This window comes from Myotis lucifugus, unplaced genomic scaffold (genome assembly GCF_000147115.1).
Source record: "Myotis lucifugus unplaced genomic scaffold, Myoluc2.0 scaffold_564, whole genome shotgun sequence".
Lineage (NCBI taxonomy): Eukaryota > Metazoa > Chordata > Mammalia > Chiroptera > Vespertilionidae > Myotis > Myotis lucifugus.
This window is the reverse complement of record NW_005871612.1, coordinates 223,650-251,072: the sequence shown is the minus strand read 5'-3', so window position 1 is coordinate 251,072 and position 27,423 is coordinate 223,650. Positions and strand designations below refer to the sequence as shown.

Sequence of the window (27,423 nt, the reverse complement as noted above, 5' to 3'; positions counted from 1 at the left end):
GGCAGCCTCAGCCCACTGCCCATCTCCTGAGTGTAGCGTGGAAGGGTCTGCCCTGGTAGGGCTGTGGGACCACTTGCCTCCCGGACATTATTTGGCCTCTCTCCTACGTCCTCCCCATCTGTTCCCTGTCACTTTCATAAATTACTACCTGAACTTGCTTCATGCTTTGTGTCATGTTTTGTGTAAAATAGTTGAGAACAGATCCAGACAGCCTCTGAGTCGATAGAGAAGTTGTCCATACCAGCCTCGCCCTCCGGCAGCTTCCTTCTCAGACAGAAGGGGGCCTCTATGGATAAGCCCGTGTCTGGGTCCAGGGTGACCGTGCTAGAGGGTCACCCCTGGGGAGATACCGTCTCTGGACTGTGATCCCTGAGACTGCAGAGTACCTCTAGTCTGTAATCTATAAGCCTTTGGACTTAGACGATATTATTGATCTAGCTCTGAACATATTAAGTTAACATGTAATTGATAGTGAGGTCATCACCAAAATAAGCTGCTTAACAGCAACTACTTAAGTGACACATATGAGGAAATCACACAGGCTCAGGGCATGTCTGTTTTCAAAGGAAGAGACAAGTCTGGTGATTTCTTTCGGTGCAAATGGACCGGCGTGGAGCAACGCCTCTTCTCTGCCTGACGCAGCACAGGAGCATTTGCATTTCAGGGTGTTGAGAAGCACAACGGCACCGGAACTCCCGAGGGCAGGCTTTCCCTACTTGTCACATGCACCCGGTTCCCTGCGTGACAGTCCCCCTTGTCGTGGATGCCCACCTAGGAAGGGCTACCTTAAGCAGGAGAGAAAAGCTGCTTTCTCTCACATTAAAAGTCAAGAGGTTAGTACAGGGCTTGCACGCTGCTCGCAGACATCGGGTCCAGGCTCCCTTCTCTTGTTCTATGTTCTCAGCGCATGGCTTCCTTCTCATGACCCAGCGTAGCTGTGAGTTCTGGCCGGTGTGGAGGAGGAAAGGGAGGAAGGCTTGCTCCTTCCCTTTAAGGACACTTCCGATGTACGTGATGCTTGGGCTCAAGTCTCTTTTATCCGAACTTAGTCTCATGTCTGTAACTGTCTGCAGTGCTGCTGGAAAGCAGTCTGCATCCCAGGTGGCCAGTACCCTTAGGGGTCCTGTCACCAAGGAGGAAGGGGGACAGTTGTGTGTGGACAGCTGGCAGTCCTTGCCTCCCCTTGGCTCCTAGATGACTCCTCTCCTCCCCATACCAGCCACCCCTTCCCCTCAGTAGCATTTCCTGTCTTTTAAGTCAGAAATGCTAAGGAGTGTTGATTATTCCTTTTTCTCACTCTTCATATCCAGTAAGTTACAAAGCTTTGATGATTTTAAGTGCTCAATATTTCTGGAAGCTGTTTCCCTCTCCATTTATCCTACGACTGGTCTAGGTCAGGCCTGGACTGCTGAAATGGCCACGTGTGTTTCCTCATCTCCAATTACATCCCCTTCAAGCCCATCTTCCACACCGTTTAAGCACATACTTGCCCATGTAGCTCCTCCGCTTAAAGCAGTGGTTCTCAACCTGGGGTCGCCTAAGACCATCCTGCATATCAGATATTTACATTACGATTCATAACAGTAGCAACATTACAGATATTTACATTACGATTCATAACAGTAGCAACATTACAGTTATGAAGTAGCAACGAAAATAATTTTATGGTTGGGTCACAACATGAGGAACTGTATTTAAAGGGCCAGAAGGTTGAGAACCACTGGCTTAAAGCCCCTCAGTAGCATCCTATCACCTACAGGTGAAAATGTCCAGGTTCTCTAGCTGTTGTGCTAGGCCCCGGGCGAGCAGCGCCCTGCATCACCCTGAAGCTCAACAATCCTGCATTGACATTTTAAATCATTCCTTCTTCTGCGCCATCCTTTTATCCCCTAGGCCAGTGGTCGGCAAACTGCGGCTCGGCAAACCGCAGTCGCGAGCCACATGCGGCTCTTTGGCCCCTTGAGTGTGGCTCTTCCACAAAATACCGGCTCTTCCATAAAATACCGACTTCTGCGCATGGGCCACAAAGTTTCAATCGCACTGTACATGCACGCCTGCACATGGTATTTTGTGGAAGAGCCACGCACAAGGGGCCAAAGAGCCGCATGTGGCTCGCGAGCCGCGGTTTGCTGACCACGGCTAGGCTAATCCTTGTGCTCCTTTAAGACTCCCCTTACTCCTCGATGTCTGTCCTGAGACTTCCCGCCAGCCCCCACCCCCCAGTGGCACTCTTTCCATAATAACCCTGTACATTTCATTGTAGCGCTTCCCACAATGCAAGTTACTGTTTGTGTTTCCCTCCTGCTCTCTGCCACCCGACTGTATGATTCTTTGAGGCCAGAGACTATTTATAAACATCTCTATATTCCCGGGGCCTTCATTTTGTCTCCCAAATATGCATTCCATGTATCTAGAGCAATGAGAGAATGAAAAGATTGTGAGAACTTTGCAAGATATCCAGGAATTGGTATGGCTTTGCTGGGCTTGGCCACTGGAGGGCAGTGAATCACATACAATGCTCGGGTACTGTGCGGGTTAGCCAGAAGTTCTCCGGCTGAGGGATGGCGATGGAGAGCCGGCTGAGGGATGGCGGTGGAGAGCCATCGCTCCTCAGCACGTTTTTTTTGGTTTTTTTTTTTTTCTTTTTTTTTCTGTTTTTTTTTTTAATCAAATCTTTATTGTTCAGATTATTACATTTGTTCCTCTTTTTCCCCCCCCATAACTCCCCTCCTTCCAGCTCCCACCCCACCCTCCGCCCTCACTCCCCACCCACTGTCCTCATCCATAGGTGCACGATTTTTGTCCAGTCTCTTCCCGCATCTCAGCACGTTTTTATTGAGCGCCTATCCTGGGCCAGGCACTATCGGCGCTGGGGGTGTGCCCACAAACAAAGTAGGCAAAAATCTGCCGTTTACTTCTAGTTATTTATTCAAGGAAAAGGAAAGCTTATCATCCTTAAAGGCTGCACAACAATAGTCACAGCAACTTTATTCACATAGACAAAAATTGTAAACAACCTAAATATCTGTTAACAGGAAAATGGATAATCATACATTGGAAAAGTACTTAGCAATAAGAAAGACAAACTACTGATTAAAGGCAACAACATGGGAGAAACCACGTCAAACCATTATGTTGAACAAAGAAAGTACACATTGTATGATTTCCCTTAAATAGAGTTTAAAGGATCTGTGGCAACGGAAACCAGAACAGTGCTTGGCGGGTGGAGACTGCCCGGGAGAGACCTGGGAACCCTTCTGGGGTGATGGCGGCGTTCTCTATTTGATTGGGGCATTTTTGCACTGAAGCCTACATGTGTCAAAACAGAACTGTGCACTTACATGTGGTCAGCTGTGTGTAAATTACACGTAAAAAGAAATCCCTTTCCTACAGAAACACAACAAATAGATAAATGGGTGTTAGTTGGATTGTGATGGTGCCACGGAGAAAATGAAGCAGGAAAGGACGGAGGTGTGCCATTGGCAAGAGTGGAACGGGAGCAGGTTTTAAACAGAGTGCTGAGCCAGGTCACATTGCGAAGGGAATGTTTGAGCAAAGCCCTGAAGGAGGCAAGGGGCAAGCCAGTTAATTTTTGATAGTTACCTCAAAATTTCAGAGGAAATAAGTTAATATTAAACGCCCCACATACTGCCATGTCTTGCTCCTGGGCTGTGGATTATCCTGCAGCCCCAGCTGTCAGTCACTGGGAGGCCTCATTCCCCACTCACATTCGACTCTGCATGTGGTACCCACCCTGCCAGTCCTGGTCTTCCCTGTCTGATGGGGTGTGGATGCCAAAGATAAAACTGGAAAAACTAATGGTGGGGTTTCATTATTGCCTTACGAGGACATTCCCTTTTCCTTTTTTAAATGTGAACTTTAGCCCTGGCCAGTGAGGCTCAGTTGCTTGGAGTGTCATCCTATGCTCTGAGGGGTCGTGGGTTTGATTCCTGGTCTGGGTGCATACTCGGGTTGTGGCGGGGAGGGAGACATCCGATCAATGTTTCTCTCTTGCATCGATGTTTCTCTCCCTCTTCCTCTCTCCTTGTCTCCTTCTCCCTTCCTCTGTCTCTAAAATCAATTTTAAAAGGCCTGTCCTGGATTGAGGATTAAAAAAGTTTTTAAATGTAAACTTTACATTGAGATATAACATACATATTTTAAAGTACATGTATCATACATGCACAGCTTGATAAATTTCCAATAAATAACCAGCACCCGTATCAGGACATGGAACATTCCCAGCATGCAGAAGTCACCTCGGGTTCCCGCCTAGCCCCCCGCCCCTCCCTCCACCTGCCCCAGCAAGGGTAACTTCCTTAGTCAGTTTTGCCTATCTCTAAACTTGATCAATTGAATCACACAGTGAGGATATGTCATTCTCTATTTTAATGCTATTGGGGGGATGGAGCTGATGCTGAATTTTTTAGCGCTCACCCTATTTGGGACTCTAACCCTTTCCTCAAGATGCCTGCTGGCCCCGTCTTCACAGCTGAGGCAGCTTCCCATGTGACAGGCAGTTGAGGGATGTTTGAGGCTCTTCCCAGCCGTGGACGTGTGTCTGGAGACAGCCAGTCAGAGTGCGGCACGAGCTGCTTTCAGCTGGCACTTGAGAGCAGTGGATGCCCAGTGCTGAATTTACTGTCAGGGAGGAGGGAAGACTCCAAGGTCAGTTGTGGCTTGTCGTCTCTGGGTCTCTGGGCTGAGAACTCGCCTGCTATCCCTGGCGCGTGGCACGAGGGACGTGTGCATGCTTGCTCACTTGCACGTTCAATCTCATCCAACCCCAAGAATAAGTGAGAAACTGACAGAGGAGAAATCGAGGTAGCCAGCACATTCAAGATGGCGGAGCCTAATGAGGAGCCTCTGAGCAGCTGACCTTGGCCTCGGGGACCACAGTGACACGCCGCCCATTGGGTGATCTTTGGGCAGGTCCTCGAAGGTTAGGTGTGTGCTGGACCTGCTCTCCTTGCCCCCATGATCTGAATACTCACAGAGTTTGGGCTCAGATAATTTCATATGGAAAAAAATTGTGAACAACCTAAATATCTGTTGTAGGACTGGATCCTACAGTCAGTACCAAGAGGCCCAGTTAACCAGCAGCCACTCACGTTTGCTAAATAAGAGTAAAAGTAATACAGAAATAGAGAAAGTTTGGTGGTATTTTGTTTTTTTAATTAATTTCACTCAGGGTGTCATGACACTGGTAGTGTATACCCAGAGCCCGTATGTTAGTCTGAGTTAATGTCCAGCTTTTAGTCACTACCCTGCTTGACAGGCACAGAATCAGGAGGGGCTCCAGGGTTAGCTGCTTCTCTGTGTCTTTGAAATAGCACATCTCCTCTCACACAGTTTGGTACATGATTTTCGTGAAACAGCCGCCTCCCTCTAGTCCAGTGATGGCGAACCTTTTGAGCTCGGCGTGCCAGCATTTTGAAAAACCCTAACTTAACTCTGGTGCCGTGTGACATATAGAAATTTTTTTATCTTTGCAACCATAGTAAAACAAAGATTTATATTTTTGATATTTATTTTATATATTTAAATGCCATTTAACAAAGAAAAATCAACCAAAAAAATGAGTTCGCATGTCACCTATGACACACGTGTCATAGGTTCGCCATCACTGCTCTAGTCTCTGCTCTGTAGGAACCTCAGAAGTCTTCCCTCTGACCCCCGCCCTGGGAGAGACCAGCTCTGCTCACTCTCCTTCCTCTGCGGTGGCTTGACTTTCCCATCATTAGCTGAGGGCCCTCGCCCTCTCCATACTGAGGCTTGTGATGGCACCTTGTCGTGGTCGCTGCCATCACATACCTGCCTGAAAGTACTAAACAGATAATACCCAGCCCTGCGTTGTTATGGCAGTTAAACCACTTAAAAATTATTGCGTACAGGTAACTGCATGAATTCCTTGACACTTTTCTTAAAACTTTTTTAGATGAAAAATGTTTCTGTTTTATGAGATTCTTTAGATGTATGGCCAAAAAGATTTACATTTTCCTTTTCTCAATTAGTTTACTTTTGTGATCAGAAAAGATGTGAGATAGTCTAATGAGTTTAAGTTAGAAAAAACAAAGACAGGACTCAGGTAGGCCAGAGGCTGGAGAAGAGACCCCGTCTGCAGTTGGCTGCCGGAATCGGCCTGCGTCCGTCAGGCTGCATCTTCTGACCCGGCAGCCACAGTGTGGGGGTTGCCTGGTCACCGATGGTTCCTGGGCAATGCCTAGAGCAGTGAGTGCACAGGTTCCTCTTATCAGTTTAAGCAAAACCAGCTTTTCCCCCAAAGCTGTTGAGGAGCTCTTGAGGCGTATATGAGGCTGATTTTAGGCCAAGACTTGAGTTCTCAGAAAAATAAACATTTCACAGGAGCCAAAACTCAAGTACATTTTATCAGCTAATAAATGGGCATGTTCTTGGCAAGCCCACAGTAGGCAATTTGATTTTTATAAGGAGCTTTGGGTTTCCTCTATTTGGATGCTTTGCCTCCTAAAATAGCCATAAAATATTCCTTAAAATCTCATTCCCACCAGTTTGAGTCCTGACTGCTGTGTGTCTCTAACAACCGAAGACACCGTCCTCATTCGAGACTGCGTTGCTGGCATGGTTTCCCGTTCCAGCTCAATTAGATGCTGAATTTCCTCAAGTGGGACGTTTAATGATCCTTCTGAACAGACTGTTTATGCTGAATGAGGCCCTTCAGAGAGCTGGGCCTCCCTGCCTCTGCTGCTTTTGCTGGTGCGCTCAGCTCACAGTTTTTGACTGAATGTGTGAATTTTATCCTCCCAGCAGGCAGCACACTAGAACTAAACTCTTCCTGCTCTCGGAAGTGCTGGTGAACTGTCCCACTGCCTGCGAAAGCGAAGGGCTAAAGGGAAGGCCTGGCACAAGGGCAGAACCTGGGGAAACAACAGCCCCGAATCGACACCCCCTAAGAAGGCTCAGCGTCTGTCTGTCGGTCCCTTTGCTCCCTGGACAGACAGCTAAACGTTTGGAATTGGCACAGTTACCAAGAGTGGCATCTTGCCAACGTAAGACCCCATGTTGTTAGAACTTCTCCTTAAGACCAAATGGTGGAAATGGAAACTTTGAAAATTGACTTATTTTTAAGGTACACTCTGGAATTAGGTTAAGTTTGGACGTGACTAACAGGAATCCAAAATAACTGACGCTCTGAAAGCAACAAATGAACAAACAAAAACTCAGACACAGACAGCAGTATGGTGGCTACCAGAAGGAAGGGGACGGGGCCAGGGAAGGGGGTTAAATATATGGTGACGGAAGATTTGACTTCAGGCGGTGGGCACACTGTGTAATATACAGATAATGTATCAGAATTGTACACTTGAAACCTATATAATTTTATTAACCAGTATCACCCCAATAAATTTAATTTAAAAAAACTGAGGCTGAAACCAGATAGGAATTTATTTATTCCTCATTTAATAACAATAATACAAGCTCACATTTACATAATGCTTATTTTGTGCCAGGCACTGTTAGCATTTTTATATATTAACTTAATCCTGATAATATCCTATGACACTGGTAGGAAAGACCACCTTAACAGATGAGGAACTAAGGCTCAGCAGGTAAAGTCGTTTGCCCAGAGCCACATAGATAGTGAGTGCGGGAGTCGGGGTTTGAGCCGCGCAGTCTGGCTCCAGAGTCCCTGCTCTTAATCAACGTGCTAGTCTGTCTGACAAAAAGCCACAGGTCGCCGGGGCTGATCTGGTGTTATGTCCCCATCGTTCTCAGGACCCAGGCCTTTCTTCCTGGTCACTGCTACGTGTGACATTTCCGGCTCAGTGCTCTGCAGGTGTAGAAGGCCCGCGGCAGGAAAGACCTTCACGTGCCCGGGCAGCACCGATCCTCCTGTGGGCACGTGTGTGAGCAGTGGCAGGGTTTTGCCCTGAGCCCTCCTTGTGGCTTTCACTTTGTCTGACAACGCTCTCATACAGAGGAGGTCTGGGATGGTTAGTGTGGGCACTGCGCCCGCTAAAAAGGAAGTGGCGCTCTCTTCTGCGCTGCTGTGAGCCTGGTCCTGGACCGAGGTCTGGCAGGACCGGGGCCCAGCACAGATCTCCTCTGGTGGCAGGGAACAGTTTCCCGGGGCGTGTTTGTGGGAGTGGGAGTTGGAGGCACCTGGATACCTGTCCCTGGGGAACAGACACGTAAAGTGGGGAGGCACACGTGGGGCAGTGAAGTAGACTGCCCGCAGCCACACGCCAGGCCTTAGGGATGAAACACAGAGCAAGGAGGGCAGGAGATTCTGAGCTGGGTCTCAGAGCCCAGGACCATTTAACTAAATTAATAGTGTATAGGTGGCCACCCCCAAAAGTACTACATAGTAAGGGTTAAGTTAGGGGAAAAGCAAGATGATCTTTCTTGGAAGGGTTTTTTTTTCTCAATGTGATTTCTCAAATGGACCTTTATGTATCATCTGAAGTCTTCATTTCTGCAAGCTTTATGTTGTTTTAGAAAACTATCTTTATTCCTTATTTTTTGATGATAAAAGGTAGGTGTAGTCAATTGTTAAGTCTTTTTTTCTAAAATAGTATGTATATATTTATATATTTTTTTCCTGACTATAAAAATTATGCTTATTATAGAAATTTTGAAAAGTCTAATACAACTTAACAAAACTAAAAATCTTTTATCCCTCCCATCTGGGGGATGTATCCTGTAAACCTTGTGATATATTTTGCATTTCCACTGTGCTGTGTCAGCACATGCAAATATTGTATGTACAGTAAGTGCTTGAGAGTATTCCATACATAGTTCTGTACCTTGCTTTTTTCCCTAACACAGGGACATACTTTCCCAAGTTATTACAAATTCCTATTAAGCTACATCTAAAACTATATCATGCCTACTGTGTGCCAGGCCCTGTTGTTAGCATTTTGTATGCATTAACATATATTTACATGTGTCTGCACTTCAAGTTGGACTTCTAGGCTGTTTCCAGGGTCATAGCCTTTCTGATAAAACACTTCCCCTCCCCAAAGGGTTTCTATAGTCTTTAATGTCCATTTAAAAATGCTGTTTATAGCCCAGCTGGTGTGGCTCCGTGGTTGAGAGTTGACCCATGAACCAGGAGGTCACAGTTCGATTCCCTGTCAGAGCACATGCCTGGGTTGCAGGCTCCATCCCCAGTAGGAGGCATGCAGGAGGCAGCTGAACGATGATTCTCTCTCATCATTGATGTTTCTGTCTCTCTCTCCCTCTCCCTTTCTCTCTGAAATCAATGAAAGCATATGTATTTTTTAAATGCTGTTTACACAGGAGCAGAATCTGAGAGCTGTTACGTGTTGTCTCGACGAGGTTCAGTCGTAGGTCTGGGTAGTAATTCTCATAAGTGGAAGGGCTGGATCCCGATACGTTCTGTCAGATGCCTGTGTCTCTGCAGTGCCAGGGCTACAGTGAACGTCCTACTTCCAGACAGGGCTTGTGGGTCTGAAGAGAGCAGCCATCTTTGGCGGAGAACTCAAGGGCCTCTTTCCCTTCCTTTCTCTCTAAAAATCAATGAAAAGATATTTAAAAACAAACAAACAAAACAAAAAACTAAAGCCCAGCTGGCATGGCTCAGTGATTGAGCATCAACCTATGAACCAGGAAGTCATGGTTTGATTCCCGGTCAGGGCACATGCTCAGGTTGTGGGATCCGTCACCAGTGGGGGGTTTGCAGGAGGCAGCCAATCAATGATTATCCCTCATCATTGATGTTTCTGTGTCTCTTTCTCTCCCCCTTTCTCTTGGAAATCAATAAAAATATATATTTTTAAAATCCCTTTTTAAAAAAAACTAAAAATAAAAATGAATTATGGGGCTGTCTGATCCCAGCTGCTCTCACTACATATGAGTGAACCAGACAGCTCACCAAATTCTGAAATCAAGTAATTTTTCTAGATAATGTCCAGGGGCTGGGTCCATAGCTCATTGAACATGAAGCCTGAAGTATCTTTTTCTAAAACTGAATGAACAAGTGCAGGGGAAGAGAAAGATACTTGGACCCAGTGGACTTGGTCTGAGAAATCCTGTTGAGGGTTGTAATGAGGTCCTCGGGAACTCTCCTGGGCCTCGCCCACCCGACCGGGGAGGAGGGCAGGCCGTCCCTTGGCATCAGGTTCTCCTGGCTCGCCCTGGCCCAGGTCCTGTTGAAGATACTAGACTCTATCTTTCTCTCTCCATTTTTTAGAGAAGACCTCTGGACTCTCTCCACCTTTTGTTTTACAGAAGAGGATGTGGAGAACTTCGACGTGACCAATCTGTCTCAGGACGTGCTGCGCAGCATTGAAGCCGACAGCTTCTGGTGCATGAGCAAGCTGCTGGACGGCATCCAGGTGGGTGGGTCTGCCCTTGGACACCCAGTGCCTGTGGGTTCCTTACTGCTCTTCAGCGTCAGACAGCCCCCCACCCAGCACAGCGCCTCCTCTTTTTGGTCCACCCATCTCTGCCTCTTTCATTAGCTTTACAGCGTTCAAAAGGCAGTCGTCTGGCATCCCCTGGAGTCTCAGGAAGTCTCTCTGTTGCCCTGACTTTGTCGTCAGAGCACGCTCCTGCCTCCTGGGCCATGGTTCGCCTCCGCAGAGCAGGGCTCTGTTAGGCTCCCCAAACTGCTGCTCTGTGGCTCCCTCTGTTCTCCCAAACACCGCACCGGCTTTGGAAACACTGCTTGTGCCTTTACGTGTGTGTCTGTGAACTCGAGGTGGCAGCACAGCTGTGAGTCCTGCTTATCCCGGGCTCTGTGTCGTTGGCAGGATAACTACACCTTCGCACAACCAGGGATCCAGAAGAAGGTCAAGGCGCTGGAAGAGCTGGTCAGCCGGATTGATGGTAGGTCCAGAGGAGCCCTCTCGCAATAGCACAGCCCACGGCTGACACGGCGCATTATGTGCGAGTCCCCTCCTCAGCCCCTTCCCAACGTGACCCTTTTCCTGTGTGCTCTGTGCTGCTGGCGCCCCAGCATCCTCCCGCATCTCAACAGCTAGGCGAGGTGGGAACACTGCTGTTTCCTCAAATTCTTTCTCTCCTTCGTTCTCTGTCACCAAGTTCTCTCAGTTCTCCCTCAGCATCTCTCCTCAAGTCACCCTTTCTTCTCCATTGTCCTAACTCTGGGCCAGCCATGCCTCCTCCAAACCTCTCCTCTTACACACCTTCTGTCACACGCTGCATCTTTCGTAAACGTCTGGTCGCCTCCCTCTTCTGCTCTGGAACGCTGGGGCTCTCCCTCGCTTTCAGCAGCAGCTCTGTCGGCTGACCTGCCCTCCAAGTGGTGATGGGCGGGACTTGAGGCCTTGACGCCTTGACACAGGGCCGTCAGGCCTGGCTGCCCCCCCACCCCCACCCCCAGCAGGCCCTCCCACAGATCCGTGACCTGTTTGGGTGGCTCTTCCTGAAGCAGAATGTCCTTGACTCTGGGTTGGAGTCAGGGAATGTGAGGACTAAAAGGCAATTTGGGGAGCCCTGCTCTGACTGATGAAGAAACTGCGGCCGGAGGAGGTCAGAGTGAGGGTTCAGAAGCACATAGAGCCTCACAGCGAGGCCTATAGGTGGGACCGGTGGCACCAGTCAAGCTGCAGAGCTCTTTAGGGCGCCACCAGTTAGTTACACACCAGCTAATAGAGCGCGTTTCCTGGTTTTCCCAGCCTGGTTTTCTGCTTCAGCTAAGCATTGCCCTTCCCCCCACATAGAAACTGTATCTTTCGCTCTTCTTCCCAGGTTCCCGATTTGTTCCACTCCACCTTCTTTTTTTAAAAAATAAATGTTATTGATTTTTTATTTATTTATTTATTTTTTTAATATATATCTTTATTGATCTCAGAGAGGAAGGGAGAGGGAGAGAGAGATAGAAACATCAATGATGAGACAGAATCACTGATCAGCTGCCTCCTGCATATTCCCTACTGGGGATTGAGCCCACAACCCGGGCATGTGCCCTTGACCAGAATCGAACCTGGGACCCTTTAGTCCACAGGTCGATGCTCTATCCACTGAGCCAAACTGTCTAGGGCTATTTTTTTTTTTTTTAAGAGAGAGTGAAAGAGAGAGGGAGAGAGAGAAACATCTCCTGCACTCCCCCTGCTGGGGATCCAGCCTGAAACCTGGGCATGTGCCCTGACCAGGAATTCAACCAGTGAGCTCTTGGTGAGCTCTTGGTGCTCAACCACTGAGCCACACTGGCCAGGCTTCAGCTTCTTTTTATGACAGCATTCCAATCTTCCCCACTCACATGCTTATTTACAGTGGTTTCCTCTACGTCATGTGTGGATGCTTTTCCTCTTAGCGCCCAGACCCAGCTGTTAGCCCCATGGTGGGCCCGCATGAGGGTCTCTTGCATCCCTCACCTGGATTCTGGTGCAGGGCGCGTGCCGCAGGGGTAGGGCGCTGAGCCGGCTGACAGAGGCCGTGGTTTCTGCCACTGTCTGCCCTGGCCTGTTTTTTTTCTCCTCACACATACATGATAAATAAAGGCATAGTATATTGGGATAGTGGATGTTTAAGTGCATATATCTTTATTCTTTCAATTATAGAAGTAATTTTACAAAAATTTAAATAATTCAGAAAAACACAAAATGAGAAGTAAAAACCTTCCCCCTTCCTTAAATTCTACCCACCAGAAGTAACCATTGTTAATAGTTACATTCCTTCAGAAATTGTATTAAGTATCACATGCCAGGTGCTACTGTAATCACTTTTATTTTCTCATTTTTTTTAATATACATTTTATTGATTTTTTACAGAGAGGAAGGGAGAGGGATAGAGAGTTAGAAACATCGATGAGAGAGAAACATCGATCAGCCGCCTCCTGCACACTCCCCACTGGGGATGTGCCCGCAACCAAGGTACATGCCCTTGACCGAAATCGAACCTGGGACCCTTGAGTCCGCAGGCCGACGCTCTATCCACTGAGCCAAACCAGCCAGGGCTATTTTCTCATTTTATCTTAGAAAGTCTCCCAAACTTTGTGAGGTGTGGGTGAGCATCCCCATTTTATAGGTTAGGAAACTGAGGAGGATAGTGATATGACAAAATTCGATTAAGTATTATTTGAAGGGCTGTCGTGGAAAACAGGGATCAGGATTGTTGTGGGGTTGTTCCAGAACACCACACAGACGCCAAGGGGTGGGAGGGGGCGCTGGCTTCTGTGCAGTGTGCCGAAGCACTTCCTGGTGAGTCACTTAACTCCAGGGGAGTCAGCGAGCCTCTCTCACTGGCAGGGCCAAGTCCCTGCTGCTGCCATCTGTCAGGGAGGCTGAGGAGGAAATCCTCGCTGGGGGGAGGGGCCAAGGTGACCCCTGCTCCTTTCCATTCAGCCTCCTCTGCTGAGTGATAAGGTCAAGCAGCCAAGTGAACTGTGTCTCCTGTGGCTCAAGCAGCCCTGGGAGGGAAGAAGGCACCTGGACTATCACTGTGGGCTGTGCCAGGGGTGCTGAGATACTGTCAGTGCTGCTGTGTGTGAGACGGTGGACCCAAACACAAAGCACAGTCGGACGCCAGCGTGGCCCCTCTGCCTGGCTTCCTGGGGGAGGGGTGGAAAAAAATGGAAATTGCCTTCTAGGCTCCTGGACTTTTCCAGGATCTGACCCCCCAGGCTGTGCCCCCGGGGCCGATGACACTTCCTGTTTCAGAGCAGGTACACAATCACTTCAGGCGGTACGAGGTGGAATACCTACAGTTTGCCTTTCGTTGGATGAACAACCTGCTTATGCGGGAGCTTCCCCTTCGCTGCACCATCCGCCTGTGGGACACATACCAGGTATGAAGCGATCCCCTCCCCCCACGCCAGACTGTCCCCGGGGCGCCCTCTCCGGCCTGGGGTGGCGTGTAGCTGCGCAGGAGTCCCCACCTCCTTTCTGCTTCTGTGTCTGCCTGAGCCTCACGGCAGGGCCTCTGCTCAGTCTCTTCAGGCCCCCGTTTGCCCAGCCACGAGAGGGGTGCTGTGCTGCGTTCCCACCTTGCAGGCGGGCTGGACCCGAGAGGACTAGCGCCGCTCCTGGTCAGGGCTTGGCGACCTAACTCTGTTCTTTGCCTTCCCAGTCTGAGCCAGAGGGGTTCTCCCACTTCCACCTGTACGTGTGTGCAGCTTTCTTGATCAAGTGGAGGAAAGAGATCTTGGATGAGGAGGATTTCCAGGTGAGTGGACAGGCGCTCGGCCTGGGCTGGGGCTGGGCGTCAGGTGGGAGCTTCCCGTCAGTGGGGCTGGACAGGCAGAAGGAGCCCCAGCAGGTGCCTGGCTGGGAAGGGGCCAAGGGAAGAGGTGCTCGGAAGAGGATGCCTCTCCCAGTTGGCAGCAGTCACAGGGCCCAGCACCCTTCAGTATGAAAAGGGTCTTAGTGCCAGAAAGGCGGCTGCAGACCTGCTGGGCAGGCCTAGGAGACGTCATTCAGGCCCCGCCAGGCATTTGTTCACTGCCCGCCACGTGCTAGGCACTGCTGAAGGCATAGGATACACTGGAAAGTAAAACAGACAGACATCTCTGTTCTCAGGGAGCTTACATACTAGTAGGGGGAGATTTACAACAAACACAAGCATAGTAAATTAGAAAGAATGTTAGAGGGTGAAAAGACAAAATCTCTCTAATGTAGAGCAGGATAAAGGGGTTATTAGGTAGCAGGGAAGGGGTAGGTTGCCATTTCAAGTGTTGTCAGGATAGGATCACATAAGGGGAGGGAGCCAGCCATATGATCATCTGGGGAGGAGCATCCAGGCAGAGGGAACAGCCAGTGCAAAGGCCTTCAAGCAGTGCATGCCTGCAGTTGAAGGAACTGGGGGAGGGGCTGGAGCACAGTGATCCAGGGGAAGAGTCGGCAGAGGTGAGGCCAGGGAACTTACAAGGGATCAGATCACAGAGGACTTTGTAGACTCTATAGGACTATGGCTTTTTCTCTGAGCGGAAGGGGAGCCGTAAGAGTGTTTGAGCAGACAAGGGACATGATCACTCAAGGGATCGATCTGGCTTCTATGCGACTGTGGGCGTGGGTGAGGGTGGGGGCAGGAGACCACCCAGGAGGCCATGGTGGTCCTCCAGGTGAGACATGAGGGTGGTGTGGACCTGGATGGTGGCAGTGAAAGTGTGACAAGTGGCCAGAACTTGGATATATTTCATAAGTAGAGCCAACAGGGATTCCTGATGAATCAGGTGTAAAGCATAACAGAAAGGGTGAGTCAGTTTGACTGCACAGTTTATGAGAAGGCGGCAGGGAGCAGGTGTACAGAGGAAGATCTGGAGTCCAGTTTTGGGCATGTTGAATTTTAACTACCGTTAGGCATCCAGATGTAGAAGTAGGATAGACAGATCAATCCACAAGTCTGTACTAGACATGTATGTTTAGCAGCCCTTCGGCAAGAAGGCCTGAAAAGCCAGGGATGGTGGTTGCGAGCCCTAAGGGAAGTGAGTGTGGGACAGAGAGACGAGGACCAGGTCTTCGCACACTCTCCTACACAAGAGGCCAGGGAGAAGGGGTGGGCGGAGCAAGGAGGGAGAGCGGATGACCAGTGAGGGCAGCGACCTGGAAGCCTTGGGTGAGGGTGCAGGGCGGATGTGAGGTGGTGGGATGCTGGCAGCTGCTCCAAGAGGCTTGGGCATAGGATACATTGAGAGGCTTGGGAACTGATGAGAGATTGCCGGCTCTGAGGTCTGCGGAGAGAAAGGCCTGGAGGTTCTCATGGTCGTTATCTCTGGGGACAGTCGTGGGCTTTTGTTTTTCTGCTTTGTACATCTCTGAACAGAAGGTGATTTTTTTCCAAATGGGCATCTATTTCTTCCAAAAGCAGGGAAGAAAGCCAGAGAGGGCTGAGTGCTTTTCTAAGGTCTAATTACTAGCCAAGGTGTTGAGTTCTCAAGAGCAGAGCGTCGCCATGTGCTCCCCGAGCAGGCCCACTCTAATTGGTATTAGGTGGCTAAAGAGCAGAAACCTGCCCAGCAGGTAGATGGAAAGACAGGATCCGACTTGCCCAAAAGGACTTTGGAAGAAAAAGGAAAGAGCAGCGTCTGTGAGTAGATGCCAGCCGTGGTGCCAAGGCTGCAGGCAGCTGATAAAGAGCCACAGCTCCTGCCAGCAGGCAGCATATGTGACGTCCGGGATGAATGAGCACCAGGGCTGCAGTGGCCATGTGCTGGGTGAGCTCTCAGTTTTGATAATGTGGTTGAAGTGGAGCCGGGTATCGGGAGCAGGGGGTCTAATTGAGTTATCATGAGCCAGGCTCAGAGGGCCTTGTCACATGTGATAAAAGCGCTTCCCAGATTAGCCCGGGGGGTGGAGGGGATTCCTGGAACGGCTGTTAGTGATTCACAGTATCGACAGAGCACAGGATAATAGTCTATGACTTTGAAACTGTTAGACGCAGAGATGTTCTTTCCTGGGTAGCCTATTCGATTATCGGATGGATTTGAGGTCTTTCTGCAACAACCCTCAGAATAACAATGGAGCTTTTGTCTGCTGCTGTGTTAACACACAGTTCTACTCGGAGAGGAGTCCCACCTCTTTCTTTTAGACCAAATAGAACAGGCGATGGAACTGGATAATCTGCACAGTTCCTCCCAGCCCCACAATTCTATAATTCTGTGAATAATAAAAGAAAAAAGTGGGTCTGACTGTGCTAGGATAGACAGGAGGTGTCCTTCAGGAGACAAGCATGGCGCAGAGCACAGGAGCATTGTGTCAAATAGTGAGACCCTGGCCCGTGACCTCTGCAGAGAATAGGCTGCCTGTAGTGGAATCACTGCCCAGGAAGCTCTGTCGATGAATACAGGCTCCCAGAGAGCCAGTGGGCCTAGCCTGGGAGGGAAGTTTTAGGGCTACAGCTGCAGTGACTCGAAAGAAAACCAGATGAAGTCACTGCAGAGGTAAAAGTTCGAGTTGTGGCGGTTTCAGCAGACCAGCCCTTTGTCACTCTTAGAAAGCAGGGAGGGACCCGGCGGGGAGGGGGGCCAGTGCAGGGCGTCGGGAAGCAGCCGCCCTCCTCCGGAAGGTGGGGACTATGTGGACTAGAACAGCACTAAGCCACCTTCTCTGGAGCTGGTCTACTTGGGTCAAATCCTAGCTCTGCCGCTTTTCTAGGTATGCAACCTTAGGAAGTAAATTGGCGTTCGATACCTCAGTTTTCTTACCTGTAAAAGATAAGAGTACCTGTCTCCTAGGGCTGTTATGAGGATTATACAAAGTAATGCACATGACGTGGGTAGAACGGTGTCCTGCGCATATAGCCCTGCAAACAGCTTACTGTCATTATCACTGCTCCCTGCAGTGTTCTCCTGAGTCTGGGAGCAGTGAGGCGAGACAGAGTTTAGCACCCAAGCCTGAGTGCTTTTTAACTTTCCTGAGTAAACAGGCTCTGCTAATCCTGGGTGAACAAATGGGGCTGGAGAGGAGGTGACTGGGGGTGCAGGGGGAGTGGCTCTGACCATGGGGAAGAGAACAAGCAGGTCCCCGGCAGCATTGGCTCATGTGCGAGATCTTCTGTGTGACTCCCTCCATCGATGACGGCCCACTGACACTGGGAGGACTGAACGTAGTAGAGCAAGTCCATGTTCAAGCGAGCAAGCCAGGATCACAGTGGCCGAAGCCTTCATGCCCACCATCCTCACTGCAGAATGGCCACCATTATTGGCCCGTCCTACAGGGTCATCAAGGTCATCACGGCCCATCAAGGTCAGACTTTTGGATCTCTTCCCCGGTGTTTCAAGATGCACATTACCCTGGGACCCATTCCTCTGAGCATGCAGTGGATAAGGGGCGGGTGGAGCTGCCCTCGAGAATGGCCACTTGTTGGAGGTCGTAAGTTAGTGCCTATTGGTCAGCTCCAGAGCTGGCTTTTAGTCCCCAGCACCCGCCCCCCACCACCACACCACCACACCACCCCCCCAGGACTCATCACCCTGTTTTCTTGAATCAGTGACGATGAGAAACTAACACTTTGTATTTTGTAATAAATCCCTAATCTATATATTTTTAAAGATTTGTACAGAATAGAGTAACCTCCAGGTAGCCTGGAAACGATTTGGCTGTAACACTGCATCCACTGGTCACCCTGCAGTCTAAAAAGCCATCTCGGGACAGTATCTGTGAGAACTCAGAAGAGCAGGATCCCCCACAGAGATGGCAGGGCAGGTGTCTCAGGACTGATTTCAAGGGGACTCCAAGGACCAATAATCAAAATTCCTCAACTCTGTAAAACGGGAACTGGCAAGGAAGTCACCTTGGCCCAGCTGATGACTATAAACCAAAGTAGCAGCTGGCCTCAGAATCCTTCGCTTTCATCTTATGGGAAACCTTGGAGAGATTCCCACTCTGAAAATGTCTTTTGGAGGACACTGGTCAGCGTTATTAAATGAAACAGTGCTAAGCCCATGGGATGTTTCAGGCCCAAATAACAACTAAATGTAAATAAATCCCTTGAACCAGATGGCATCCACCCATTACTTCTGCAGGAACTTCTGTTTGGGATCGTTGAATGTTGCCCAAACAGATATCCAGTAAATTGCCCATTTGAATCCAGCCCAGAAGGTTCAGAGAGAGCCCTGAGGCTAGTGTGAGAAAGGACGGAAACAGAATAAGCCCTGGAGGGGGACTCCATGGCTTTCTCTGAGGGGAAACTTGCCCGATGCACTACCAGGTACTCCGATGCTGGGGAAACCAGTGAATGAGTTTGGCTCTCACAAAGTTTACATAAAGGACACGTTTTTGAAAATTGAAACCAGGGGAATTATTTTGCTACCTCACTGGTTTTCAAAACAGGAAGGATTTGTTTTAAACTACTTATTTGACTAAGAAAGTATATTTACATGCCTGAATACATTTACATTTGCAAAGTATGTTCCAGTTTTGCTAAGTGATTCTTACCACAGAATCTTATTTAACAGTATATATTTTATGTGGCCTTAAGGTCTCTTGCTGTCAATTATTATACATCCTATCTTTGGTGGTGCTTGGCTCTTACGCTGAGTAAAATTAATCAACTACAGATTTCTTTCAAGCAGCCTCTGCTATGACTTATTTTCTTTTTGTTCCTTCTACATTATTCCCCAGTTCCCTCTCACTCCAAAGCAAGCAGTATATAGAATAGTGGTTATGGGCACCAGTTCTCACTCACAGATTACCTGGGTTTAGATCCCAGCCCAGCACTACTCTGACCCTGGGCAAGTTCCTTAACCTCTGTGCCTCAAGTTCCTCATCTGTAAAATGGACTAATATGTATCTCAGAGTGTATGTGACGATGAAATAAGTTAATACAGAGTACAGGTGAAGCCTCCACGCTCTGCCTGGTATGTAGTAAATGCCCGGCATGTAGTACGTGCTACCATTATAACAATTATTATCCTAGATTTCTCCCTCTTCATCTGCAATCCTTCCATCTATTGAGCATTCTCTAATGGGTTTTCCCTGTGCCTTTCCCTTACCAAAGTCTCTTTGCTTATTACCTACTATCCCTTCTTCTCCCTTGGCCCTTCCTTACCTAATTGTCACCCCCTCTCCCCATCGCAGCCCAGATACAGCTCAAATTACTCCTCTGCTGTATTTCTTTTCCTTTGTGATCTGTGGGTTTTCAGCAGGTACCTGAGCCAGACCCTTTTCTACTTTTCAACCATTTTCAGTTTTTTTTCTGTGAAAGCCGTTGCCCCTTTCCATTAATTTGGAACCGTCTCTGCTGCTTGCCCCACAGGCTGTCTTCTCACAAGCTCAGTGTTTCATCTAAGCATGTCATACTTAGTGCTCCCATGAGCTGGCTTTGTAACAAATCTTCAGTGGTTCACAGCCCAGGCAGTGCCTCTTCTCTACCTCTGGCTAAAAGCACCTGATTTGTGATTAACACCTTCCCATTGTTACAGCACTACGATGGGGATGCATTCCTAAGCATGGCCACCAGGTGGCAGAGTAGTTCCTCACACCTAAGCCTCACTGCCCTTGGGGGAGGTGAGGAGTGTTAAACTAGACTCTGGAGGGAGAAATAAGGGGTAGAATTATTTCCAGGTTTCTGGAAGGTTTCTAGCACGGCTAGAAGAATTGGAAATTACTGGTAGCTCTTATCCCAGCAAAGAATAGTCTTTTCTAGAAAGATCATCCCTTTATCGGTTGCTTTTGTTTATCAATTGTATGTGTATGTAACCACTATAAAAAATTAAAAATACCAGTATGTAAAAAGAAAAAAATTAGGTACCTGAAATCTTACCACACAAAGGTGATATATTTCCTTCCAGACATTTCATTATGCAAATCTATATGAGTAAATACATATTGTATGTGCTTAACTGTTAATTAAATCATTTTGTATACTTTGTTCTGTAACCTCTATTTACCACTTTACAAAATATAGTGGTGTTCTAGAATGTCAAAAAGTATGGATAAACATCATTTCCCCAAAGTTGTATTTTTTACACATTACATGAGTACATGCTTGTGCAAAAATTTTGAAAGCATGAATAATGTGGCTGCAGGGTATTTTGTTTTATGGATTTACCTTCATTTATTTAATGAAAGGTCACTCTCTGTGATATCTAGGGTTTCCTTCCTTGGGATCTCAAGTGTGCTTTTATTCCATCAAGAGCTGTTTAGTACCTCTAGTGGAACCCCAGACCTGGTTGCCTGTTGGAATCATTGGAGACATTTGTGAAAAGTGTGGGTTGCCGGGTCCCATCCTAAGTCTTTAGAATCCAAAACTCCAGGAATGAGGCTTGGACCCATGTGTTTCTAAGAGTTCCTGCATTCGCTTGAGCTCTTACACTGGTTGGATGGCGAGTGGGATGATCACTTGAAGCCCTAAGGGTCTCATTGAGTCTCCAGGCCTCTTGGTGCTTATGTTCTGGGTGAGGCTAAGCAAATATCGTTTCTTCAGTTCAGGGCTGGTTTGGAGTCAGTGAGGTATATCCTCAAGAAATAGGATAGCGTCCTAGCCGGTTTGGCTCTGGATTGAGCATTGGTCTGCAGACTGAAGGGTTCCAGGTTTGATTCTGGTCAAGGGCATATGCCTGGGTTGCGGGCTCGATCCTCAGTGGGAGGTATGCAGGAGGCAGCTGATCAATGATTCTCTCATCATTGGTGTTTCTATCTCTCTCTCCCTCTCCCTTTCTCTCTGAAATCAATAAAAATTTATTAAAAAATAAAAATGAAATAGGATAGCGACATGGCCTCACCCAGCGAGTTGATTGAAAGTGGGAATGAGATTCTATGCCAACAAAAAGCAATAAAAAAAGTTTTCCAATGAATGAATTAAGTTAAAAATTAATATTAATGCCCTAGCTGGTTTGGTTCAATGGATAGAGCTTCAGCCTGCGGACTGAAGGGTCCCAGGTTCGAGTCCAGTCAGGGGCACATGCCCAGGTTGTGGGCTCGATCCCCAGTGGCAGGCGTGCAGGAGGCAGCAGATCAATGATTCTCTCTCATCATTGATGTTTCTATCTCTCTCTCCCCTCTCCCTTCCTCTCTGAAATTAATTTTTAAAATATTTTTAAAAAATAAGTTGATGGGAGAGTATGGGCAAATAGAGAAGCAGATAGACTGATTGCTTTCTCTTGTTCTTCCTGTGGGTTCACCACCATTTTGACTTAAGGCTTCGAGTTTTATTCTCAGGCTTGGAGATCTCAGGGACGGAGTTACAATTAACAAAGTTTGTTTAATGATAGTATTCAGTGCTGGTGGAGATCTGGGAAATGAGCATTTTTCTGGAATGCATTTTCTGAATGAGTGTTAAGTACTTTTAAAATATTCATGCCCTCTGACATAGTAATTTCATTCCTAGGACTTTAGCCCAAGAAAATAGTTAAAATATGGCTTTATGCATAAGGCTGTTCATTATAATTTCATTATAGTGAAAAACCAGAAATAAGTGCTCAAAACAGGAAGATGTAGAATAAATGATGGTACATCTGCATCATGGAAAATTGTTTGGCCATTGAGAATGTCTACAAGGAGTTCTTAATATTAGAGGAAATGCTTATGATAAACACTAAATAGATTCAACATTGCATAGAGGAACTATTTCAACTGTGTAAATGTGCAGAAAAAGGACTGGAAGGAAATATGCCAAAACATTGCAAATAGCTTCCTCTTGATTATGAAGTTATGGGTATTTTATTTTCTGCTTTTTTCTTTTTACTAAACGAAACTTCCACAAAATGTGTATTAAGACTTTATTGTAAAAATTGAAAACAAAGGGCTTGAAAGATAGAGAAGTATAATGATAAAGTGAGTCTCACTTCCCCCAAAGCAACTGCCTAGCCCTCTACAGTTTTTATACACCAATATAGGCTTTTTAAAGTTTTTATACACTCATATACATATATAAATTATAAATATATTATGTTTTCCCATTTACCTAAGTGATTCTATATTATACGTATTTCCTACAACTTCCTCTTTTTTCCTCCTAGAAATGTCTTAGCTATTTTTCACCTTGGTGCATGGAGTCCTACTTCATTTGTTACAGGTGCTGCCTTGTATTTCATGATATGGATAGCCACGGTCTATCTAACTATTCCCATAAGGAGGAGACTTCTCTGGTGTCATTCCCGCTATTGGGAGCAGTGATGCAGTGACTACCTTTATACAGGAGTGTGAATATTTCCTGAGGAGAGGGACCCAGACATAGAGTTCTGGATCAAACACCATGGGTGTTTCTGATTTTGTTATACACGGCCTGTATTTGTTAAGATGATTGAAACTGTCCTGTAACCAAAACCGTAGAATAACAGTGGCTTAAAACAAGATAGTTGTTTACTTTTCTTTGACTCTTCTGGCCTGTTGCTCTACCATCTTCAGCACGTGGCTCTAAAACCTTAGGGTCTGAGATGACTGCTTCCACTCCTGCATTTATATCCATTTTCTAGGAAGGGGAGAAAGAAGGAAAGTTTAGGGCAGAACCCAGAATTAGTCAGAACTTAATCATATTGGCCATACATTGCAGTGATGCGTGAACAGTATGATAAAGCCAGCTAAGTTTCTGTTGCTGAAAGAAGAAACCTCATAAAGACAGGCAAGACCTTTAGACTACAAAACATTGGTAAGGCACCACAGCCTGTGGGTGGGCCATCAGCATTCTGTGCGTTGCCTGGTCACAGCGCCCAGCCATTTGTCTATTTGGTTGTTTCCCTTTTTTCTTACTGATATGTAGGCACTCTTTGATTATGGGTATTAACCTTTCATCTTTTACAGGTGTTATGCATATTTCCTTACAGTTAGTTTCTTATACTTTATTTTTATTTTTGGTGCCTCGACACATTAAGGTTTTTATAATTATATGTAATCAAATCTTAGTAAGTTTATGGCTCTGGGTTTTGTGTCTTGCTACAATTACTTTTATAATCAGAAAAATAACAAGACTATCCAGTTCAGAAAGAGAGACAGAGAAAGAACTTGAAGCAGCAGCAATAGCCTGGGTAACTAAATACCGAGAGAACCTAAAATCTCACATTCATTTTTATTCCAATGTCCTCTTTAATAGCGGGCTCCATGGAGCTGTTTGAGGGACCTGTGCTTTGAAAACTAATAGAGTTTAGATGGTGGAGTTTTAAAAGAAGAGGTGTTCCAAGTGAAAGGAACAACATAAGTTAAACCAGGGAGCACAAGCAGACATGGCTGAATGGACCCGGCTGGAGGAGGCCTGTACATGGGAACAGTGAGAATTAAGCAGGAGATTGAGGATGGTCTTGGAGAACAGGGCGGAGGAATAGGGTGACATTGTATTGCGAGAAAAGTGTCCATGCAGAAGGATATGTAGCAGTCGCCAGTACTAGTAAATGTTTTGTTTTTCTTTTAAAGGAAACAAATTAAGTTACTAACAAAAGGGAAATGGTTGCATAAATTAGTATAGCCACATGACAATGCTAATATTGAATGTAATCATATTTGAAGGCTGCATGGAAAAACATGATAATTATAGGTAAAAATTTATCTGAAATCCTAATTATGATTACAACTATTTAAGAAATATGCATGTGAAAAGACTGAAAAGGAATACTTCAAAATTAGGGAGATGTTTGGATGATGAGTGATTATTTTTCTTTTTTAAATATCCGTATTTACTGTTGTCATTCTCTATTTATAATATTTTTAAAGAGGCAGGTGTTAGTGGATTGGGAAATCAGCAGAGGCTTTTCAGTGCTTCCTGGGGACAGAGGGCCGTGCGCTGCTTGGGAGGAGGGAGGCCCCGCCTGTCAGGATGTGGGACAGAGAAAGGGACCCGTCCAGGGCCTACGGGTCCATTGCTCTGTGGTCCCGGGATGAGCAAAGTCCTTTCTTGCATTTCAGGGTCTCCTCATGCTGCTACAAAACCTACCTACGATACACTGGGGCAACGAAGAGATCGGACTGCTTCTCGCCGAGGCGTACAGGCTCAAGTACATGTTCGCCGACGCCCCCAATCACTACCGTCGATAGGTGCTATCTCCCCATGGGGACCCAGACTGCCCCCATCTCTGATGGCAATCTGATCACTGTGGCCACTGTGCGAGCCGTGGACTGGACCAGGAACCACTCCTGCTGTAAAAAGCTCACATCCGCCGCCCAGGTCTTAACTTTTTGGCGTGCCTATCCACCACTCCATGTCTCTGGATGGGTCTCCTGGACCGCTGTCAGTATTCCATGCCACGTGCATGGGCCAGCTCTGGGAGAGGACTGAAAAAGAGGTACAGGGTTGTCTGCCCCTTTAAAAGAAACTGGAGAAACGAAGGGGAAGGCTCAGGGTCTTAACTTACATTGACCATCCATGGACTGGCTGTCTCTTGCCTCCCAGCCCCCTGATATTGTTGCTTTTTGTGACATAGTTTGATTTGATCACAGGTCAGAAACGCCTCATGTTTTCAAAATACTCCTAGCCCCTCTCCCTTGTCCACAGTTCCTAGCCCTTTACCTGCTGCCCTGGTCTGTGCCAGTGAGGGGCAGCTTTTTAAGACCATTGTTCTCACATTGTTCTCAGATGGAGGAGACGCGGATGCTTATAACTGGGAAGAGCCTGTACCCAGGGGCTTGGGGTTTTATTTTTCCTTTTCTCACTAGTATGTGAGCGTGCGCTTGTGTTCATGGCTGGGTATGCCCACCCAACATTTAGTTGCCCGTCTGAATTTCTTTGTCCAGACTAGCCCATCACACCAGCTGGGAAAGGCCCAGCGACCAAGTGTGCAAGCGTCCCTGAGAAGGACAGGGCAGGGGAGGGGGAAGGGTCTCCTTACCTCTCCAATCCTTTTCCATGATGACCCACTCCAAGATATTATGTGTAAATTGTGTTATTATGTATATGGGTAAAGATGTACAAATATATGTCCTCTTTGTAGCAGATATGATTTTATATTTATAATGCACATCAACTTGTGAAAGCAATCCGCAGGTGACGTTGCCAGCAGGTTGGTTTCTGGATGCCCTCCTGGGCGGGCGGGAAGTGAGTGGGATCTGCTAGGGTGGGCTGTGCTGAGCAGATGGAGCTGCTGTGAAACCAGAGGCAGCCATGCTGAGCCTCAGTGTCTCAGTTGTTTCTCCTCCCCTCTGCACCCCCTCCCCCGCCCTGGTGGAGCCTCTGCCCTGCTCCTTCCTGCCTTCAGTCAGAGCTCCCCCCTCTTCACCCCTAGCCGCCCAGAGAGAGGACCACAGAGGCAGAAGCCCTTCTGCATGTTTGTAGCCCCTGCCTTTCCCCCAGAATAGGGGAGGGCTTTTGTTTTTACATTTGTAAGTCAGCATTGTATTCAGGACAGAAGCTGTGACTGACTGTCAGTGCCAAGGAAAGGGGTTTCCGGTGTGTCCCTGGGGTTTGGGGCTCTTCTCAGAGGGAGGCATTTGGTGTCCCCACCATTGTGATCACATCCCATCCAGCTCACGAGATGTGTGACTCCTGTTCGATGTCTGGCGGTTGGTAGTGGAGAAGTGGGGGATGGTGGCACGCAGCTGTCATCTTCTTGGGAAGCCAAGCCGAGTCCCAGTGGGTGACAGCCTGGTTTCTGCCAGCAGAGCCACCCACAGGCGTCTTGTCTCTCATCTGGAGCTGTTTCTCAGGCATCCTTCCTAACCCTGCGCCCTCCCCGCCGTGTGCCTCAGTCTCCTCCGCAGAGCGGGCCCGGGGCCCAGCCTCAGCTGGACTGAAGAAAGACACTTATGTTCCCAAGTGGTGGTTTTATTTTTTTAGTTTTTATGTTTGTATGGGAAATTGTGGGTAAAGTGAAAGAATTGTAAATAAAGAGTGGATTTCCTCCTCCGCTGCTGGTTTTTCTCCCGTGGATTTGTGTAGCCTGGAACTAAGAAGTCCCCTTTTCTAGGTTTTTTTCCTGTTGATACTAGTAAGTGTGGGGATGAGCCTTCTGTAAGGCAGGCAGGGGACATCAGCAGGCCCACTGCGCCCGCCTTGGGGAAGGACACTGGAAGCAGACTGAGTGGTCACGGGGCTCTAATGGCTGAGAGAGCACCTCGCCATGTGCCAAACATGGGGACAAGCACTTTACGTGGATTAACTTGTCCGAAAGGAGTTAACTTGTCCATCAAACTGTTTTCCCACCAAACCATTCAGAACTAAAATGTGTTCCAAGACTGGCCCTCCACTTAGGGCCTTCATTAAGGTTTCTTCTTTTTTGGTTGTTGGTTGGTTTTCCTCTTAGTAACCTGATTCCAGAAAGGCAGCTGACTGCGTCTTTGTCTGCAGTATAGATTGGAATGGTTTCTTCACCTGGAACTTCTTCCTAGGGCTCATTTGAGAGTGTTTCTTGGTTTCAGTCATTTGGATTAAATTCAGCTATATCTAACAAAAGCCAAAAATAACTGGCTTAGCCCATCCAATGTGGCTCAGTGGTTGAGCGGCGACCTATGAACCAGGAGGTCATAGTTCGATTCCCCATCGGGGCACATGCCCAGGTTGCAGGCTTGATCCCCAGTAGGTGCTGTGCAGGAGGCAGCCAATCGGTTATTCTCTCTCATCTTTAATGTTTCTATCTCTCCCTCTCCCTTCCTCTCTGAAATCAATAAACATATATTTAAAAAAATAAATAACTGGCTTACACAACATGGAAATTCCTCTCACATAAAAGTCCAAAAGTAGGCAACCCATCATGGGATGAATCTGTTTCACAAAGCCTTTAGGAACCCGGACTTCTCTCAGTCTTCATGGTCAAGATGACCAACTAACACTCTAGCTACTGCATCCACTTTCCAAGCGACAGGATGGATTAAAGAAGGGACAAAGAAAGAAACAGGAAATGTGCCAGTAGTGTCTTATGGAAGGTTCCAGAAGGGTACCCCATAATCACTCCTCTTAAGACTCACAGGTCAGAATTCAACCCCATGATAGGTCACCCCTAGTTGCAAGGGAGGTTGGGGGATTAGTCAGTTCAGGCAGCCATGTACCTGGCTCAAAATCAGGATTCTGTTACTATGGAGGAAGGGAAGAATAGATACCAGCATCCAGGTAGCAATCTATAATAAGAACTTAAGGAGAGTTGAAAATAGAGACCAG

General features: G+C 47.4%; 1 protein-coding gene across 3 annotated transcripts in view; it reads left to right on the top strand.

Annotated features, from left to right (window-relative positions):
- Nucleotides 1-26,176, top strand: part of TBC1D22B (TBC1 domain family member 22B) — a 73,008-nt gene extending 46,832 nt beyond the window's left edge. Inside the window, exons 9-13 of one of the 3 annotated variants that reach the window (XR_002826629.1) lie at nt 10,234-10,340; nt 10,758-10,833; nt 13,634-13,756; nt 14,038-14,133; nt 24,243-24,288. Coding sequence is in view for 2 of the 3 variants with exons in the window: in XM_023745662.1 (XP_023601430.1) it covers nt 10,196-10,340; nt 10,758-10,833; nt 13,629-13,756; nt 14,038-14,133; nt 24,243-24,371 (574 nt within the window). In the remaining variant the exon portion in view is untranslated. Of the gene's footprint in view, nt 1-10,195; nt 10,341-10,757; nt 10,834-13,628; nt 13,757-14,037; nt 14,134-24,242 lie in introns of all 3 variants that reach the window. The other 2 variants (XM_023745662.1, XM_006104392.3) reach the window with 2 other exon arrangements.
- The last annotated feature ends 1,247 nt before the right edge of the window (nt 26,177-27,423 follow it).